Consider the following 22018-nt stretch of genomic DNA (forward strand, 5'->3'; position numbering starts at 1 on the left):
AAGTGCTTCTAACCCAACCAGCTTCTCTCCTCAAGTACTAAAAGTGAAGATTTTTAAAAGTCTTTTCTTACTCAGCTTTCTCTTTTTAATTATTGGAATTATATAATTATTGCTTTTTACCATTTTTACTTAAACTCTCTGGGATAAAATGATAAATTAAAAGTCTTTTGTGGGTTAACCTTGGAATTTATCACTTTTTTTCCCCATGTTTTTGTTTTTTTTTTCCATGTTGGGGGTCGAACCCAAGTGTTTGCACATGCTAGGCAAGTGCTCTACTGCCCTGTCCCCCAAGATTATTTTTATGTAAAATACATTCTGAATTCCAAAGAAATGGATTACAAATGAACTTTTGAAATGCAACTTGTTTCTTTACATATATATATATATTTTAGTTTTAGGTGGACACAATATCTTTATTTTATTTTTATGTGGTGCTGAGAATCGAACCCAGTGCCTCATGCATGCCAGGCCAGCAGGCTATCACTTGAGCCACATCCCCAGCCCGCTACTTGTTTCTAAGATGAATTCTGCCTTTATATTGTTTGATATAATGAGAAGTTAAGGGCTGGGGATGTGGCTCAAGCGGTAGCTCGCTCGCCTGGCATGCTCAGCACCACATACAAGCAAAGATGTTGTGTCTACCGAAAACTGGAAAATAAATATTAAAAAAAATAATAATAATGAGAAGTTAATGAGAAATAAATAAAATGTAATGTCAAAATATATTTTATAGGCTTCGTTATCAAAATTATTTAACTTCAACTAAGAATACGTTGTTCTTTTAAATTATTTACCAATTCATTTTTTAAAAATCAAATTTACACTTGGAAAAAGCACTATATAGTAGTGAAGTTCCAATATCTCTAACAAAAAAAGTTACTCAGAATTTTACAAAAACCCTTTTAATTGTATACATTGTTAATGTGATACTATTTATCCATGGTTCTCTAAAATGCTGATAATGATTAATTCCACAGTGATAAAGTAAAGGTATGTTTGTCTCATTTGATATTCAATTATAGAACAAGCTTATTGGCTTCCAACAGCAAATATCTGGTTAGTGCATGCCATTCTTGGTCTTGAATCAGACTTTACTGTAGGAATGCTAATGACTGATCAATCTAATTGAGATAGTAAAAAGTCATGGACTAGTCCCTCTAATTGATAATTATTTCCCAGTGTCCTATTATTTACTAAAAAAAAATGTTGATTTTTCTCCATTGGACCACTGTCGATTTGTAACTCCAGTTTCTATGCCTTGCTTTCTTGAGCCATTCATTAGAATATTACAATTTGGATTTCTTTTATCATCTTGAAACTTGGTTATTTGCTTCTTGTTACCAAAATACTACTGTACAGATGACATCTTTGGAGGCCTTTAATCATCTTTTGACAACTTTAACAAATCATCCAACGGTGTTACGTCACTTATTTTATGAACTTCCAGTATTTTTTTCGAAGGCTTTGAGTAGTCTTTAATAGGTGAGGCAGTGAATTTGTGTGTGTGCACCAGCTTCACTGTTGAAAGCATTCTTTCAAATTTGTGAGTTTTATCACTCTTTTCTCGAATAACAGGTTTATCAAGATAGCCCACACATTTTTTTGTGAAATGGGAAAAAGTCGGTGAGATAGTATAACTTCTACTCCAAAGTCTGCCTTTTGATGGCTGATCACAAGTATTCTTCACTCTTTTTTGGTCCACTCTCAAAGGTGTGGCTTGTTTATCTTTTTCAAATGTTATATGTGTAGTTCTTTGGGGTTCAGAAAAGGTAATCACTTCATTGCCAATAAAAGATTTGAGCATCGCACAGTTTCTTTCCAAAACAAAATTTGTTCTTTTATGAGGGTAAAGTTTTTCATTTTGCCAAAGATGGGCAGAAAGTCCATTTTTTGTGAAAAGTAACATTTGAATATATTTTTTATCATGGAAAATTATGGGATTTGTGTCCTTTTGTTCCTGAGAATTAAAGGAAAGAATACTTAGTCATAAGTCTATTGAGGTAAAAAGCTACAAATATTTTAAATATGAAAATAAAATTTTCATATAGGATAGAACATTGGGATGGTATTTTTTAAGTTTCTATCTTCTGTAATTTAAAAAGCATACAAAAAAATGATTATGTAAAAAAAAATCATAAGAGACATAACTGATTGTAAACCAAAATTACAAACACCGGGTTATTCTAGTACAAATTCAAAAAATTTAAAATTATCTGATAATGGTTATATCTATTGTAAACCAATACTTAGCATAATACTTAGCATACAAAAAAATATGTAACATATATTTGTGGAATAAAATAGCCAAAATAATAGGTTGACTTAAAGACAGACTTTTTACCACAATAATGGTGAAATCTGTTTGTATGATTTGCAATTTTAAATTTTCCCCTCATTTCCTTTTTTAGCGTTCATATTCTCTGTCTTGTCCTAAGTAAAAAGTTTTAACCCCAAAGAAATTGGTCAAATACATATATTATCAGTATTTATTTGGCAAATGTAAGTCAATGATTGTTACTTTTTCTTTAAGGCTGTAATTAAGTAAAATAAGAAATTAAATTCAAGCCTGTCTCAAGAGACTAAGACAGGAAGATCATGAGTTCAGAGCCAGCCTCAGCAAAAGCAAGGCACTAAGCAACTCAGTGAGACCCTGTCTCTAAATAAGATATAAAAATAGGGCTGGGAATATGGCTCAATAGTTAAGTGTCCCTGAGTTCAATTCCTGGTCTCCCCCACCCAAAAAAAGTGAAATTAAATTCATCTTTTATGAGTGCTTTTAGTATGAAAGATACATTGATGTCTTTGATTACTAGAAAAAATATTTAGTTTTGTGATCACAAGTTTTCCTATTTAGCCACAGTAGTGAAAGTCTCTTATATTTTTGGTCTGCCCAACACCTTAGGGAATTTCCTACCTTACAGGTCTATGTGTCCTTAGGTGAGGCAGAAACTATTTTAGGCAGCCTTTCTGGGGCTTGAGCACAGGCATTTGATATAGGCTCTGCCAATCAGATATACCTAGGAGAGTCTTCAGTTCAGAAAAAGGAGGCAGTGTGAAAAATTGCAGACTGTGGAAACTATTCTAGTGAGGGTGGTAGAGGCCATATCTAGCTTTGAGAGGCATCAAGAGCAAAGGCCTTAGAAAGTGTAATCCCTTCAGCATCAGTTGTGAACTGATCTGTACAATGGCAAGGGCCCCAGTGGAGCAGTCTAGAGCTATACTTGAATGATTCCTGACTAGATAACTTTTATGACAGGTTATCTTTTTAGATTTCTCTGAAGTTCATAGTATTAGTATTTATTAAATAATAGTAGATATTACCACTTGAGAAGTTTCTGTCTTTGCTGGACTAATGTCCATTATTTTGGCATTTGGATTTTTCAGTTCATCCTCAAAACACAAGGGGAGCAAGGTGTTCTTTCTTACTGAACAGTGGTCACTCAATGGATCACTTGTGATTGGCTTCTTTTCTTTTGTACTGAAATCATTCGTTGGTGGAGGATACTTCCTTCTGAAAATGAACACAAGTTCAAGGAATGGTTTATTGGATTGATTTCAGGTTTTCAGTTCTTGTCTGCCTCTGCTTATCCCTATACAAATCACTGACGACATCTCCAATTCCTGTTCCATAGACTTTCAACCAGATAAGATCATCAGTCTGGTTTGTAGGAGAAAACAGCAAAGCAGAGGTGGCAGCAAGACAGTCTTTTGTGGGACTTTGAGGTGGGAACGGAATGTATTATGTAGGTTGAGGAGAGCATACAAGTAGAGAATTCTTAGCCACACCCTTTAGTGAGAGTGTGAGAGAAGCTTTGCAGGGTAGATTCATGTCAACATAAGGTGACTTAAGTTTTGTTAGGAGGATGAAATAAGCATAAAGAGGATTCCAGGTCTTCCTTTGTTCACTCAGGATGTGGATAGTGATTTTAGGCTAGTCACAAGGGCTTATTATTGCAGGATGGAGGTGACCTGCAGCAAAGGTTTGACAAAGGTGAAGTATAGATAGCCTCGTGGAAAGAGAACCAGCCTGGAGGGCATGACAGAGACTCAGAGGGCCTTCCACACCAGTGAGAATCAAGAATGGGCCATAGCCAAGCTTAGAGAGAACACGCCATGGGTTTCATGAATCCTGGGGTTGCCAATTCTGATAGCAGCACAGGTACATTTTCCTCATTCTCAGAATTCATTGAGCCCCTCACCTGTATACTCCTCAGATATTATCTTGGAAAGAAACAGAAGAATGAGTTAAACCTCAAGAGACTCTTCATTATTGCTCTAAACAGAGTTTAAATACATTGGATTAATAGGACTTTTTAAAATTACAGAGGTTTAGAGGCTCCTGAGAAAGATCAGAACTTGATGGAAAAAAATAAAGAAGCTACTTTTTTCACATCCATGTTATAGTGTAATTAAATTCATCTCTCTACTACAAAAACATAACTCTGTTCCTTCTGCTCATTTTTTTTTCAGGGCTTCCTCACCAGCTAACTTTGCTCCAAGTCTGGATGTAATGCCTATGAGCTGAGTAGCCTTGGACCATTCACTGGATGGCACTATATGGAACTAAATGTTGAAAATTAGCTAGAATAAATTCATTGTGATCAATTATAAAATAAAAGGAAAAACTCATATCCTACTAGAAACATCACTAAACTGAATAGAATGTTAAAATTTTTAAAGTGAATTACCTCTTGTTTACATCATCTTCTAAGAAACCAATTGACTCCAGTGATTTTCTAGTATTTTTTTCGATTTGAGCTGAAATTATAAAAGATTTTCATAAAAGACACACATATATTATGGCATTTAGAAAATATTTGTATAAAATATTTTACAACTTAAAATAACCCGAGAGCACCTGATCTGCAGTAGCTACTCGGTAAGTAAGTTCTATCTTGAGTGAACAAGATAGAACTGGAAAAGACAGATGGAGGCTTCAATGTTTAATTAAGGCAGATGGAACACACATGTGATGATGTCCAAAGAGAGATGTCTTGCAGAAGGAAGCTTTCCTAAATTTTCAGGCCTGGCTTGTGTGTCAAGTCATTATTAACCAGTAAGAAGCCTCATATGGTTAAACACTGTTGCTGTGGAGGGAAGTCATTTAGCAGCTATTGAACAGATCTTGCCACCTGGCATGAAGGAAGTGCCCAAATATGCCAGATGATCACCATAGCATTTTTCTGCTTTCCCAAGTGTTATCTGATACACATGTTGTTAGCAACATATTAAGCATTTTCCTGTCCTCTGGTCGTTGATATTCTAGTGCAGTGCTTCCTAAACTTTCCACATCATGGCAAACATTCTGATGACTATTATTTGTATAGTACATTGGGATATACACTTGAGTAGACCTGTGTGGCAGGCTGTCATAGGGCCAACTGAACAGCCTGAGGGCTGAAGAATCAATATTTTAACATATATGTTTTAGAACTCCCCCTACAGGATTACCCCTCCCACTCTAACAATACAGTGGGTTAGAGCATCACAGTCCAGAAGACCTCACCTAAAACTGCTGAGAAGAGAAGCTGAGAATATTTTTAACTCCAACGGAAAGAATTCTATAACTTTTCATCAAAAAAGTTTTTTCCCTAGTTCATTTTTACTGTTTAATTGTGACCTTAATGGCACATGAACATTTATACAGTTTCAATTTTTTTTCTACTTCTCATTTATAGCATTTTTGAGGCCACTTATTTTACATGGATTAGTTTTTGTGAACTAGGATTTTTGACTATAAAAAAAATTTTCTCCTACTGTTTTGCTTGATTCTCTCTTTTCTTCTGCTAACAGCCAATCTCTATTTTTCTCTTTCACTCTTCCTTTAATATTGACTTCTGTCTTCTCTCTTCCTCCTTCATAATCATCACATACTATATCACTTCTGTTTTCTCTTTGTCTATTATTTGAAAATGTAAACCCTTTTGCAAACTTGCTGTTTTATTATGGGCAATAACTGATCATATTATTTCTGTTTATTGTGATAATTAACATTGTAGACATCATAGCAGAAACTGTTTGGTTTAATGCTGTAAATTATTTGCATTGGTTGTTGTTATTACTTATCTCCCCCTAAACAGTGAGATACTGGAAAGCTTCAGGGATACTATAAGTCCACAGGGTAAAAACTCTACTGCCTCAGATCCATACTGTTAGATGGGTAGACATACAAACAACATGAAAAAGCAAGGGAACAAATCATCCCAAGAAAACGAAGAAACTCCAATAACAGAATCCATTGACACCACAGTGGAAGAAATGTCAGAGTAGGAGTTTAGAATGTACATGGTTTCAACTGATCTGCAAAGTAAAGGATGATGTAAGAGAGCAAACACAGAGAGCAAAAGATCAGTTCAATAAAGAGAGAGTGTGAAAAAAAAAAACAAACAGAAATCCTTGAAATGAAGGAAACAAATTAAATATTCAATAGAAATCATCACTTATAGACTAGGCAACTTGGAAGACAGAACCTCAGGCAATGAAGACAAAATATATAATCTTGAACATAGAGTTGACCACAGAGAGAAGATGTTAAGAAACAATGAAAAGAACTTCCAAGAATTATGGGATAACATGAAAGGACCAAATTTAAGATCTATCAGGATAGGTGAAGGCATAGAGATATAAATCAAAGAAATGCACAATCTTTTCAATGAAATAATACCAGAAAATTTCCCAAATCTAAAGAATAAAATATAATATCAAATATAAGAGGCTTACAGGACCCCAAATGTGCAAAATTACAACAGACTCACATCAAGGCACAGTATAATGAGAATGCCTAGCATCCAGAGTAAGTATAGAATTTTAAAGGCTGTAAGGAAAAAAATATATCAGATTACAGATAGGTGGAAACCATTACAGATCTCAGCTGATTTCTCAATCCAGACCCTCAAATCTAGGAGGTCCTGGAATAACATATACCACGCTCTGAAAGAAAATAGATACCAACCAAGAATCCTATATCCAGCAAAATTAAGCTTCAGATTTGAAGATGAAATAAAAACTTTCCATGATAAACAAAAATTAAGAGAATTTTCAACCAGAGAACCTGAAGTTCATAATATTCTCAACAAAACACTCCATGAAGACGAAATGAAAAAAAAAAAAGTGAAAACCAGCAAAGGGAGGAACAATACTAAAGGAATAGTCAATCAAAGAAGAAAGTAAGTCAAATTAAAAACTAGAAGTAATCCAAAATGACTGGGAATACAAATCATATCTCAATAATAACATTGAACATTAATGGCCTAAGCTCATCAATCACAGACTGGCAGATTGGATTAAAAACAAGACACAACAATATGCTGTCTCCAAGAGATTCACCTAATAGGCAAAGACTGAAGGTCACAGGATGGGAAAAAAACATATCACTCACATGGAGTCATTTCTTTCTCTGGATCATATTACTTCAGCTGTATTCAGACTCAGAGACAAAATCCTCCTAACTTAGAGGAGCAAGATGTTGAAAGGAAAATTGATAACAGAAGAGACAGGAGGCTAGTTCCTAGGAACCATAAAAATAATCATAGGGAAATTTATTTCTGTGAACTGTGTGTTTAGTGAAACCTTTCCTGACTCTAAGGTGATGGTGGCAATGGGCTCTCTGTCCATTTGCATGTGAGGTGTCATTTGGATTTCATTTTTTTTTAACCTCTTTTTTTGGATAAGCAATTCAGTTTCAGGAGGAATTTAGTCAAAGAAAGGTCTCGCAGCCCATGGGCCGTTTGATGGAATCATTTCGACATTGCATACATCCAAAAATGATTCCTGGGAAATAGTTTCCTGTCTCTTCTTGTTGTCAACTTTCCTTTCAATACCTTGCTTCTCTATGTTAGGAGGTTTTTGCCTCTGAGTCTAAATACATTTGGAGTAATATTCATGATCCAGAGAAAAAATGACTAGTCATGGCCATCACATTTCTCTGAAAATGCTGCCAACATAGACTTGGAATACTGTTTGACTTGCAATGAGGAAAAGAAATCCCACAGGAAGGGTTTCTGTCCTTCTGCAGCCCGTCGTTGATGGACCCAAGGTGAGTGTGTGCATGTAGTCTTTGTGATGATGTTGGAGGACAATTAATGGGAATGTTTTCTACTGGTTCTTTTAGTGTTGTTCCTTTGTCCCTTGAAAAGGAATTGCTCACTGACATAGGAATATTCTTTTGATTTGCTTTGTATTGTAATATGTGACAGATTTTCTTTGTGTCTAGAATAAACCGCCCTAGAGTACTTTCTTTTTTTTTTTTAATTTTTTATTGTGGGTTGTTCAAAACATTACAAATTTCTTGACATATCATATTCCACACTTTGATTCAAGTGGGTTATGAACTCCCACCTTCACCCCATACACAGATTGCAGAATCACATCAGTTACACATCCATTGATTTACAAATTGCCATACTAGTGTCTGTTGTGCTCCACTGCCTTTCCCATCCTCCCCCCTCCCCCCTCCCCACCTCTCCCCTCCCATCCCCTCCTCTCTCTCTACCTCCTCCACTGTATAACCCTGAGGGTCTCCTTCCATTACCATGCAATTTTCCTTCTCTCTCCCTTTCCCTCCCACCTCTCATCCCTGTTAAATGTTAATCTTCTTCTCCTGTTCTTCGTCCCTACACTGTTCTTAGTTACTCTCCTTATATCAAAGAAGACATTTGGCATTTGTTTTTTAGGGATTGGCTAGCTTCACTTAGTATAATCTGCTCTAATGCCATCCATTTCCCTGTAAATTCTATGATTTTGTCATTTTTTAATGCAGAGTAATACTCCATTGTGTATAAATGCCACATTTTTTTAATCCATTCGTCTATTGAAGGGCATCTAGGTTGGTTCCACAGTCTTGCTATTGTGAACTGTGCTGCTATGAACATCGATGTAGCAGTGTCCCTGTAGCATGCTCTTTTTAGGTCTTTAGGGAATAGACCAAGAAGGGGAATAGCTGGGTCAAATGGTGGCTCCATTCCCAGCTTTCCAAGAAATCTCCATACTGCTTTCCAAATTGGCTGCACCAATCTGCAGTCCCACCAGCAATGTACAAGTGTACCCTTTTCCCCACATCCTCGCCAGCACTTGTTATTGTTTGACTTCCTAATGGCTGCCAATCTTACTGGAGTGAGATGGTATCTTAGGGTGGTTTTGATTCGCATTTCTCTGACAGCTAGAGATGTTGAGCATTTTTTCATGTACTTGTTGATTGACTGTATGTCCTCCTCTGAGAAGTGTCTGTTCAGGTCCTTGGCCCATTTGTTGATTGGGTTGTTTGTTTTCTTATTGTCTAATTTTTTGAGTTCTTTGTATACTCTGGATATTAGGGCTCTATCTGAAGTGTGAGGAGTAAAGATTTGTTCCCAGGGTGTAGGCTCCCTATTTACCTCTCTTATTGTTTCTTTTGCTGAGAAAAAACTTTTTAGTTTGAGTAAGTCCCATTTGTTGATTCTAGTTATTAACTTTTGTGCTATGGGTGTCCTATTGAGGAATTTGGAGCCCGACCCCACCGACTGTAGATCGTAGCCAACTTTTTCTTCTATCAGACGGCGCGTCTCTGATTTGATATCAAGCTCCTTGATCCATTTTGAATTCACTTTTGTGCATGGCGAGAGAAAGGGATTCAGTTTCATTTTGTTGCATATGGATTTCCAGTTTTCCCAGCACCATTTGTTGAAGATGCTATCCTTCCTCCATTGCATGCTTTTAGCCCCTTTATCAAATATAAGATAGTTGTAGTTTTGTGGATTGGTTTCTGTGTCCTCTATTCTGTACCATTGGTCCACCCGCCTGTTTTGGTACCAGTACCATGCTGTTTTTGTTACTATTGCTCTGTAGTATAGTTTGAAGTCTGGTATCGCTATACTGCCTGATTCACACTTCCTGCTTAGCATTGTTTTCGCTATTCTGGGTCTTTTATTTTTCCATATGAATTTCATGATTGCTTTCTCTATTTCTACAAGAAATGCCGTTGGGATTTTGATTGGCATTGCATTAAACCTATAGAGAACTTTTGGTAATATCGCCATTTTGATGATGTTAGTTCTGCCTATCCATGAACAGGGTATATTTTTCCATCTTCTAAGATCTTCTTCTATTTCTCTCTTTAGGGTTCTGTAGTTTTCATTGTATAAGTCTTTCACCTCTTTTGTTAGGTTGATTCCCAAGTATTTTATTTTTTTTGAAGATATTGTGAATGGAGTGGTTGTCCTCATTTCCATTTCAGAGGATTTGTCGCTGATATACAGGAATGCCTTTGATTTATGCGTGTTGATTTTATATCCTGCCACTTTGCTGAATTCATTTATTAGCTCTAATAGTTTCTTTGTAGAGCCTTTTGGGTCTGCTAGGTATAGAATCATATCATCTGCAAATAGTGATAATTTAAGTTCTTCTTTTCCTATTTTTATGCCTTTAATTTCTTTCGTCTGTCTAATTGCTCTGGCCAGTGTTTCGAGAACTATGTTGAACAGAAGTGGAGAGAGAGGGCATCCCTGTCTAGTTCCAGATTTTAGAGGGAATGCCTTCAGTTTTTCTCCATTCAGAATGATGCTAGCCTGAGGCTTAGCATAGATTGCTCTTACAATATTGAGGTATGTTCCTGTTATCCCTAGTTTTTCTAGAGTTTTGAACATAAAGGGATGCTGTACTTTGTCAAATGCTTTTTCCGCATCTATCGAGATGATCATATGGTTCTTATTTTTAAGTCTATTGATGTGGTGAATAACATTTATTGATTTCCGTATATTGAACCAACCTTGCATCCCAGGGATGAATCCTACTTGATCATGGTGTACAATTTTTTTGATATGTTTTTGTATCCGATTCGCCAGAATTTTATTGAGGATTTTTGCATCTAGGTTCATTAGAGATATTGGTCTGTAGTTTTCTTTCTTTGAAGTGTCTTTGTCTGGTTTAGGTATCAGGGTGATGTTGGCCTCATAGAATGAATTTGGAAGTTCTCCCTCCTTTTCTATTTCCTGAAGTAGCTTGAAAAGTATTGGTATTAGTTCTTCTTTAAAGGTTTTGTAAAATTCTGCTGTATACCCATCTGGACCTGGGCTTTTCTTAGTTGGTAGTCTTTTTATGGTTTCTTCTATTTCCTCAATTGATATTGGTCTGTTTAGGTTTTCTATATCCTCCTGACTCAATCTGGGCAGATCATATGACTTAAGAAATTTATCTATGCCGTCACTATCTTCTAATTTGTTGGAGTATAAGGATTCAAAATAGTTTTTGATTATCTTCTGTATTTCTGAAGTGTCTGTTGTGATATTGCCTTTTTCATCCCGTATGCTAGTAATTTGAGTTCTCTCTCTTCTTCTCTTCGCTAGCATGGCTAAGGGTCTGTCGATTTTGTTTATTTTTTCAAAGAACCAACTTTTAGTTTTGTCAATTTTTTCAATTGTTTCTTTTGTTTCGATTTCATTAATTTCAGCTCTGATTTTAATTATTTCTTGCCTTCTACTTCTTTTGCTGTTGTTTTGCTCTTCTTTTTCAAGGATTTTGAGATGAAGTATGAGATCATTTATTTGTTGGTTTTTTCTTTTTTTAAGGAATGAACTCCAAGCAATGAATTTTCCTCTTAGAACTGCTTTCAATGTGTCCCATAGATTCCGATATGTTGTGTCTGTGTTTTCATTTATCTCTAAGAATTTTTTAATTTCCTTCTTGATGTCTTCTATAACCCATTGATCATTCAGTAACCTATTGTTCATTCTCCAAGTGATGTATGCTTTTTCCTTCCTTCTTTTATCGTTGATTTTCAGTTTCATTCCATTATGATCAGATAAGATGCATGGTATTATCTCTACTCCTTTATATTGTCTAAGAGTTGCCCTGTGACATAATATATGATCTATTTTTGAGAAGGAGCCATGTGCTGCTGAGAAAAAAGTGTAACTGCTTGATGTTGGGTGGTATATTCTATATATGTCAATTAGGTCTAGGTTATTAATAGTGTTATTGAGTTCTATAGTTTCCTTATTCAACTTTTGTTTGGAAGATCTGTCCAGTGGCGAGAGAGGAGTGTTGAAGTCTCCCATGATTATGGTATGGTGGTCTATTAGACTCTTGAACTTGAGAAGAGTTTGTTTGACGAACATAGCTGCACCATTGTTTGGGGCATAAATATTTATGATTGTTATGTCTTGTTGGTGTATGGTTCCCTTAAGCAGTATGTAGTGTCCCTCTTTATCTCTTTTGATTAACTTTGGCTTGAAATCTATTTTATTTGATATGAGTATGGACACTCCTGCTTGTTTCCGAAGTCCATATGAGTGATATGATTTTTCCCAACCTTTCACCTTCAGCCTATGTATGTCTTTTCCTATCAAATGCGTCTCCTGTAGGCAGCATATTGTTGGGTCTTGTTTTGTGATCCATTCTACTAGCCTATGTCTCTTAATTGGTGAGTTTAAGCCATTAACATTTAGGGTTATTATTGAGATATGGATTGTTCTTCCAGCCATATTTGTTTATTTCTGTTACTAAACATGGTTTGTTTTCCTCTTTGATTATTCCCCCCCCCCTTTACTGTCCTACCTCCCACTCTTGGTTTTCATTGTTATTTTCCATTTCCTCTTCCTGTAATGCTTTGGCGAGGATGTTTTGAAGAGATGGTTTTCTAGCTGCGAATTCTTTAAACTTTTGTTTATCGTGGAAGGTTTTAATTTCATCCTCCATCCTGAAGCTTAATTTCGCTGGATACACAATTCTTGGTTGGAACCCATTTTCTTTCAGTGTTTGAAATATGTTATTCCAGGATCTTCTAGCTTTCAGAGTCTGTGTTGAAAGATCAGCTGTTATCCTGATTGGCTTACCCCTAAATGTAATCTGCTTCCTTTCTCTTGTAGCTTTTAAAATTCTCTCCTTATTCTGTATGTTGGGCATCTTCATTATAATGTGTCTAGGTGTGGATCTCTTATGATTTTGCACATTCGGCGTCCTGTAGGCTTCTAGGATTTGGGATTCTGTCTCATTCTTCAAGTCTGGGAAGTTTTCTTGTATTATTTCATTGAATAGACTTCTCATTCCTTTGGTTTGGAGCTCTGTACCTTCCTGTATCCCAATGACTCTTAAGATTGGTCTCTTAATGTTATCCCATATTTCTTGGATGTTCTGCTCATGGTTTCTTAACAGTCTTGCTGAGCTGTCTATGTTCTTTTCCAGTTGAAATACTTTGTCTTCATTGTCTGATGTTCTATCTTCTAAGTGTTCTACTCTGCTGGTAGTATTCTCCATTGAGTTTTTAAGTTGGTTTATTGCTTCCTGCATTTCTAGGATTTCTGTTTGTTTGTTTTTTATAACCTCTATCTCCCTGTATAGTTGATCCTTTGCTTCCTGGATTTGTTTGCGTAATTCGTTGTCGAAGTGATCTTTCATTGTCTGATTTTGCTGTTTAATGTCTTCCTTGATACTCCAGATCATCTGAAGCATGTATATCCTGAATTCTTTATCTGACATTCCATCTGCTGCAGCTGTTACCTCTTCTAAAGTTGCGTTGACCTGCATTGCTTGTGGTCCTTTCTTTCCTTGTCTTTTCATACTGCTTGCGTATCTTTCCTGCAGGTGCGGGCGGCGGCTCTGCTCTCTCCTTATTCCAATTGGGCTGTCGTGGCTACCACGCCGACAGGTCACTGGGCCTGTTCTGGGAGCTGGCGGCGGCTCTGTTCTGTCCCTACTCCAATTGGGGTGACGAGTGTACCACGCCGGCAGGCCACCGGGCCTGATCCGCCGGTCGGTTGCAGGTTTGCCTACCCTGCAGGCACGGGCGGTGGCTCTACTCTGCCCCTACTGCAAATGGGGTGACGTGTCTGTCGTACCGGCAGGCCACTGGGCCTGTCCCGCTGGTCGGTTGCAGATCTGCCCACCTTTCGGGCACGGGTGGAGGCTCTGCTCTGCCCCTACTCCAATTGGGGTGTCGTGACTACCCCGCCTGCAGGACGCTGGGCCTGTTCCTGGCACGGGCGGCGACTCTGCTCTGCCACTACTCCAATTAGGGTGGTGTTTGTACCACGCCGGCAGGCTCCTGGGCCTGATCCGCCGGTCTGTTGTAGGTCTGCCTACCTTGGAGGCGCGGGCGGCGGATCTGCCCTGCCCCTCCTACCACGCCTGCGGACCCCTGGGCCTGATCTGCAGGTTGATCACTGGTCTGCTCACCCTGCGGGCACAGGTGGCGGTTCCGCTCCGCCCCCACTCCAATTGGGGTCACGTGGCCACCACACCGGCAGGACCTGATCCGGGCGTGGGAGAAGGATCTGCTCTGCCCCCACTCCAGTTGGGGTGACGTGTGTACCACACTGGCAGGCCACTGGGCCTGACCCGCCAGGCTGTCACAGGTCTGTTTACCTTGCACGCTCATTCATCACAGCGCGAACCGCGGCTCTGCCCTGCCCCTCCTACCACGCCCATGTACCACTGGGTCGCGGGTCTGCCCACCTTGCGGTTGCGGGTGGCGGCTCCGCTCCGCCCCCTCTCCAATTGGGGTCACACGGTCACCACGCTGGCGAGCCGCTGGGCCTGCTCCGGGCGCTGGCGGCGGCCCGGCTCCTTCCCTCTGGCTCAACGACAAATTGAGGAGACTCGGGTGACTGTGCCTCACCCCCCCTACCAGGAGACCAACTGCTTATGTCACCACTGGTATTGATGAAGTTCCCTCCTCCGCCGCTTTCTGCAGACATCAGATCTCTGCCATGTTGGTATCCTATGCGAATGGCAGCATTTCGTTCCCCTTGCCGGGCAACCAAAGCACCGGGTGAGTCCTGACCGGCCCTCAGCAGGACCCGGACCGAGAAGCAGTTTCCCCGGGCTCCTAGCCCCGGGCCAGGGAAGTTCCGGGAGCCGGAACTCGGCCGCTCCGTGCTCGGTGTAAGCTCCTATAAATGTAAGCTCCAAGAAGCAGTCCCCGCGGGCTCAGTTCCGGGAGCCGTAATTCGGCTGCTTAGTGCTTGTTGTATGCTCTGGTAGGAGCAGGGTCCAAGAAGCAGCCTCCGCAGGCTCAGCAGCCCTGGGCCAGGGCGGTTCCGGAAGCCGGAACTCGGCCGCCCCGCGCTCAGTATTCACTCCGATAAGATCAGGTTCTAAGAAGCACCCAGGCGCTGAGCCCTAGCAATCTGTCCGAGTACTTTCAATCTAAAAAACTTTCCTTCTTTTTGTGATTCATTTTGGCCAGGATAAACTTGTATTTATTTTTGTCCCCAGAAGTCTTAATTTGAACTTAGATTTTTAAAAAAGTTTTTAAAAATGCTTTTATACAATGATTCAAGAAATTTTTTAGACATCTGCTTCTTAAAAGAGTAGAACATCCTGCCACTGCTCTTAGAGACAACAATTTTCTTCAGGGGAGAATAGAGTCTTTTCCAGCTTGAAGGAGTAAATCTTGAATGATCTAAGCTTGTGTTTTTCAAAATGTGATGTGAGTCACCCATTTATGTTTTGTGAAGTCAACTTAGTGTTGACTAATTAGCCTTTGAAAAACATGAAATTGAATAAAGTATAATAGAATGTCTCACATAAATCCTTAGCAATAACCGTACAAAACACAGAAATATTGCAATAAAGTTCAACTAACAGAAAAAAAGAGAGATAATTTGGACTCCATAAACCTGAATCTTCTAGCATATAGCAGAATATCTGGATCTATTATTTATATATCTCTCTTTATATGAGTATAATATTAAAAGATATTTTTTGTCAGGCTTACTGGTTACACTCATGTAATCCCAGAGATTCTGGAGGATGAGGAAGGAGGATCATAAGTTAGATGATAGTCTCAGAAATATAGCAAGACCTTGTTTCAAAATAAAAAATAAAAGGGCCGGGGCTATAGCTCAGTGGTAGAGCACTCACTTAGCACATGTGAGGTATTGGGTTCGATCTTAAACACTACATAAAATTAAAATAAAAGTTATTTTTTTTAAAAGATAGGCATTTTTTAAAAAATAAAAATAAATTAAAAATAAAAAGAGCTGGGTATTGCTCAATGGTAGAGTATCCCTGGGGTCAATCTCCATTACTGAAAAAAATAAAAGAATTTCTTATTGTGAGTCATTTTAAAAGCTGGAAAAAATGATTTAAACTAATGATTACTTGTTGGTTTAGATATGGATATATGAGGCTATTGTAGCCAAGGAGACATAATGGAAAGTCTTCTTTGGGGGAACTTTTTTTTGGTTTCATTCTTACAAAGGGATAAAAAAAAAAAACTTTTCTCTTTTTCAATGGATGTTATTATCCACACAGTTATCTAGAATGTCAACTTTATCAACTTTAAGAAGGTCTAGGCAATTTAGTGAAACCCTGTCTCAAAATAAAAAACAAAAAGTGCTGAGCCTGTGGCTCAGTGGTTAATGCCCCTGAGTTCAACCCCAGTACACAAAAACAAAAACAAAACAGAATGGTCCATGAGAAGTGGTTCACACCTGGAGGACAATTAATGAAAATATTTTTTACTGGTTCTTTTAGTGTTGTTCCTTTCTCCTAGGAAAAGAAATTGCTGACATTTGGAATATTCTTTTGAGTTGTTTCGTATTGTAATATGTGGCAGCCTCCCAGTGGCTCAGGAGGCTGAGGCAGGAGGATGGCAAGTTCAAAGCCAGACTTAGCCAAAGTGAGGCATTAAGCAACTCGGTGACTCCCTGTTTCTAAATAAAATATAAAATAGGGCTGGGGATGTGGGTCAGTAGTCAAGTGCCCCTGAGTTCAATCCCTGGTACCCCCATAAAAAGAAACAAACAAAACCCAGTATGAATCAATGAATAATAAATCAAATCACATGGTAGTTAGAAGACTAGAAGGCTAGAAAGATTCTATATGCTATATGTCATACCAAGTAATCTGGACTTTATCATTTTTGTATTAGAAAGTCTTGAAATGTTCCTAAATCATGACATATATGGTAGTATAATCAAAGATTGATATTCTTTAGTAAAGGATTTTCTTAATGCTTGTATTCTAAATTTAGATGCATTTAACTTTCAGTTATTTCAATTGTAGCATGCAATTTGTATACCTTTGAAAGTAGAGTCTCTTCCCTTTGTATAAGCATTAGATTGATTTCTGGATATAGGAGAAAAAATTGAAGAATTCAATGATCTTCTACATCCTTGTCTATTCTGTGAATGTAGAATATGCAAGGGCTCTTCATTTTCTGCCTAAATATTGGGAAAATTAAAAGCTATCTTAGAAATTATTTCTTCCCATGTGTCTATTGATACATAGTTTCATTTGATTATTCATTACCTCATTCACATTCCAAGTCTCTAATTATAACAGCTATCTGGTTCTTTAAATATTTTCAAATATAATATTTTTTTCAGTCTCAAAAACTCCTCTGAGATGGACATTATCACATTATCATTCTTTTTTAGTAACTTTTATTTCCTTTGTCTTAAAACTTAGCCTTCATATTAACACAAATTTATTTCTACAAATGTAAACAAAAATCTAAAGTTCAAATACTAAAGAAAAAAAAATTCTCTGCTTTAATAGAAATGTACTCTCACCACATAGAGTAGGTACATCAGAAGAGATCTGAATAGAGAAAAAACAACTAGAAAAAAATAATCCAGCTTTTCCTAAATTAGTTTCAAAGATTATATATATATATGTATATATATTTTTTCAAAGATATATATATATATATATATATATATATATATATATATATATATATTGAGGCTGAGGCAGGAGGATTGCAAGTTTCAGGTCAGCCTCAGCAACTTAGTGAGACCCTCTCTCAAAATAAAAAATAAAAAAGGGCTAAGGTGTATAGCTGCATGGTAGAGGGACCCTGGGGTTAAATCTGCAGTATCAAAAACAAAAATAAAACAACGGGTACCTAGATATCCAAGTTAGACATATGCATACATAATACAAAGTGCATAATTTGTGATTCTCAATCAATTATTTGGGAACTACATTTTTTTTCATACTAGGCATAGAAAGGGTTTAGTTCTGATTAATATGAAATAAAATAAGGTATACGACAGAAATCGAGGCCATAAAGAGGTCACATTCTTATTGGATAAATATGATTAATATACATAAATTAATAGTAAGTGATGTAATGCAGTAATATCATCAAGAACTAAACCAATGAATAAAACCTGAAGCTGAGGAACAGTTAAAAATAGAGGGATATCAATAAAGGCTGGAACAGACAGAAAAGATTTCATAGAAATGGGAGAATTTAATTGAAAATGATGGCATTTCAGGAGAGGTCAACAACATAAGTCTGGATGGCCCATAAGATGGTTAGGAAAACAGCATATTCCAAGCAGAAGGCATTTATTATTGATTGAGTGTAAAGGTAAGTTTGAGTAGATAAGAAGGAGAATTATGAGATGGATAAAATATATTTTGAAACAAGTGTATTATAAAGAAAAATTACCAAAATTGTCTTTAGAAGTAGAAAATTTGAGCATACCAATAATTCTTAAAAGAAATGCAAAGAAATTTCAAATAATTATCTCTACAAAATAGTTTAAAAGAACAACAAGGCCCTCCAAAAACCAAGGGAATTTCTTTACCATTAGACCCACCTTATAACAAATGCTAAGGGAGTCCTACATCTGAAAGTTCCCAAATGATAAACTACCATCATTAAAAACACACAATAGTATAAAACTCAGAGGTACAGAAAATACACAAAAAATAGAAGTAGTGGGCTGGGCTCATAGCTCAGTGGCAGAGCACTTGTCTAGCATGTGCAAAGCATTGGGTTCTATCCTCAGCACCACTTAAAAATAAATTTAAAAAAAGTTATTGTGTCCATCTACAACTAAAAATAGTTTCTAAAAAATAGAGGTAGTAATACCTTATTACCACAGAAAGCCACCAAACCACAACGATAAGAGAAAGAAAGGAGCAAAGGAGACACAATACAATCCAAAAACAATTAACGAAATGATGGGAGTGAGTTCTTACTTATCAATAACAACCATGAATCAAATGCATTAAATTTCCCATCTAAAAGATATATACTGATTCAACTATATATGCTGTCTATAAGAAATTCACTTCACTGGTAAAGACACACATAGACTGAAATGAATGTATGGACAATGATGTGCTACACAAATGGAAACCCACAGTGATCAGGAGTAGCTATACTTTTATATCAGAAAAAAAAATTTAAGTCAAAAACCATAAAGAGAGACAAAAAGAACATTACATAGTGATAAACAGAGTAATTTATGAAGAGATATAACAATTACATATGCATTCAATACCAGGACATCCAAATACATGAAGCAAAGACTATCAGATCTAAAGGGAAACATGGACTCCAATACTACTAAACACAGTAACAGTTTGCGACTTCAACACTCCACTTTCAAAAACAGACAGATGTAGAAAATCACAAAGAAACATCAGGGATAAAATATACAGTAGAACAAATGACTTGACAGACATCTACAGAATATCCATTCAATAGCTGCAGAATACATTCTTCTCATCACCATATGAAACATTCTCCAGGATGGATCATATGTTAGACCACAAAATAAGTCTCAATAAATTTAGGAAAATCCAAATTATCTCACCTATCTTCTCTGACCACAATGGAATAAAACTAGGAATCAACAGCAAAAGAAACTTTGGAAATTACAAATGTACAGAAATTAAATAACATGCTACTGAATGACCCAATGATCAATGAAGAAATTTAAAATGGAAATTTAAAAAAATTCTTCTTGAAACAAATGAAAATAAAAATACAACGTATTAGAACTAATGGAATATATCAGAGCAGTACTAAGACTTAGGAAGTTTAAAGAAAAAAAAAGGTCTACATCAAAAAAGTAGAGAGTCTGGGTGCTAGCTCAGTTGTAAAAACACATTATACCTCCCAAAAAATTAGTCAAAGGAAAGAATATACTAAAAATCAACAAAATTATAAGTTAATTCTTTTGAAATCAACAAAGCTAAAGCTAGACTAAGGGCAAAATACTCAAATAAATACAACTAGAGTTGAAAAAAGAGACTTTACAATTATATTACTTACAGAAATACAGAGGATCATAAGGATCTACTATGAGCAACTGTACATAAGCACATGGAAAGCCTTAAAGAAGTGGATAAATTCCTGGTCACATATAATGTACCAAGGCAGAGAGAATAAATGGAAAATCTAAGCAGACAAATAATGAGTAATAGGATTGTAGTGGTAATAAAAAGTCTCCGTCCAAAGAAAAGTTCAGTACCTGATGGCTTCATTGCTGAATTCTACCAAACTTTTAAAGAGAACTACTAAATGAATTTGGAGAGGGAACTCCTCCAAATTCATTCTATGAGTGTGGCATTATCTTGACACCAAAACAAGACAAAGACACAACAACAAAAGGAAACTACAGGTCAATATCTCTCATAAACAAGGATGTAAAAGTCCTCAACAAAATACTAGCAAACTGGGTTTTATAGCATTTTTAAAAGACTGTACCCCATGAACAAATGGAATTTATCCCAGGTATGCAAAGACAGTTCAACATAGTCAAATCAATAAACATGATTCATCTCATTGATAGAATGAAGGGTAAAACTCAAATGATCATTTCAGTAGATGAAGAAGAAGCTTTTGGTAAAATGCAACATTTATTTATTTAATATTTATGTTTTAGAAGTAGTTGAACACAATACTTTATTCAATTTATTTTTTTATGTGGTGCTGAGGATCGAACCCAGGGCCTTGAACATGCTAAATGAGCATTTTACCGCTGAGCCACAACCTCAGTTCCACCCCCAACATCTTTTTATGATCAAGTTCAACAGCATGTACAGCCAGAGGAATGAGAAGTTATGGTCCATTTGTGTACAATGTGTGAAAATGCATTTCTACTCTCATGTATAACTAATTAGAACAAATTAAAAATTAAAAAGACTTTCAACAAATTAGATATAGGAAAAATGTACCTCAATGCAATAAAGTCCATATAAATGACAAACCCACAGCTAACATCATACTCAATAGGGAAAACTTGGAAGTTTTTCTCCTGAGATCTGGAGAAAGCAAAAACACAGCAGTCAAACAGAGCTGGAAAGTAACGTGAACAACATGAAAAAACAAGGGACTAAAGGATTACAAACAATGCAGGACAACTTAAATCTACAGGAGGACCTTGAGGCATCAGAAAAATGGACAGAGAAAGAACTCAAGGCATACCTAACTCAGATGGAATGGAATATTAGAGAAGACATGAGACAGCAAGTCCAAGCAATGAAAGTATATTTTGAATACGAATTAAACAAACAAATTCAAATGGCAAAGAACGAGCTCTACCAGGAGATAGAGATTTAAAAAGAAATCAAACAGTAATCCTAGAAATGCAGGAAACCATAAACCAAATTAAAAACTCAAGCGAGAATATTACAAATAGACTAGATCAAGTAGAAGTCAGGACATCAGATAATGAAGACAAAGTTTATCAACTTGAAAAGAATATAGTTAACACAGAAAGGATGCTTAAAACTCACGAGCAATCTATCTAAGAGATATGGGATGTCATAAAAAGACCAAACTTGAGAGTCATTGGGATAGAAGAAGGTATAGAGGTTCAAACCAAAGGAATGGACAACCTATTAAATGAAATAATCCTAGAAAACTTCCCAGATATGAAAGATGGAATGGATTGCCAAATCCTGGAAGCCTACAGGACCCCAAACATTCAAAACCGTAATAGACCAATTCCAAGACACATAATTATGAAGATATCCAACATACAGAACAAGGAGAGAATATTAAAAGCTACGAGAGAAAGGAGGCAGATTACATTCAGGGGTAAACCAATTAGGTTAACGGCTGATTTTTCATCACAGACGTTGAAAGTGAGAAGATCCTGGAACAACATATTTCAGACGCTGAAAAATAATGGATTCCAACCAAGAATACTGTATTCAGCAAAATTAAGCTTCAGATTTGACAATGAAATTAAAATATTTCACGATAAACAAAAGTTAAAAGAATTCGCAGCCAGAAAACCAGCACTGCAAGGCATTTTGAACAAAATACTACAAGAAGAGGAATTGAAAAATA

At 36.8% G+C, this 22018-nt stretch overlaps 1 protein-coding gene across 1 annotated transcript in view; it reads right to left on the reverse strand.

Annotated features, from left to right (window-relative positions):
• Positions 1-1378: 1378 nt before the first annotated feature.
• Positions 1379-22018, reverse strand: part of C10H1orf141 (chromosome 10 C1orf141 homolog) — a 49606-nt gene continuing 28966 nt past the window's right edge. Inside the window, exons 4-6 of the mRNA XM_027949526.1 lie at positions 4689-4761; positions 3322-3508; positions 1379-1957 (exon numbers count right to left, since the gene is read on the reverse strand). Coding sequence (XP_027805327.1) covers positions 1379-1957; positions 3322-3508; positions 4689-4761 — 839 coding nt within the window. The remainder of the gene's footprint in view (positions 1958-3321; positions 3509-4688; positions 4762-22018) is intronic.

The sequence above is a fragment of the Marmota flaviventris genome, chromosome 10 (assembly GCF_047511675.1).
Source record: "Marmota flaviventris isolate mMarFla1 chromosome 10, mMarFla1.hap1, whole genome shotgun sequence".
Lineage (NCBI taxonomy): Eukaryota > Metazoa > Chordata > Mammalia > Rodentia > Sciuridae > Marmota > Marmota flaviventris.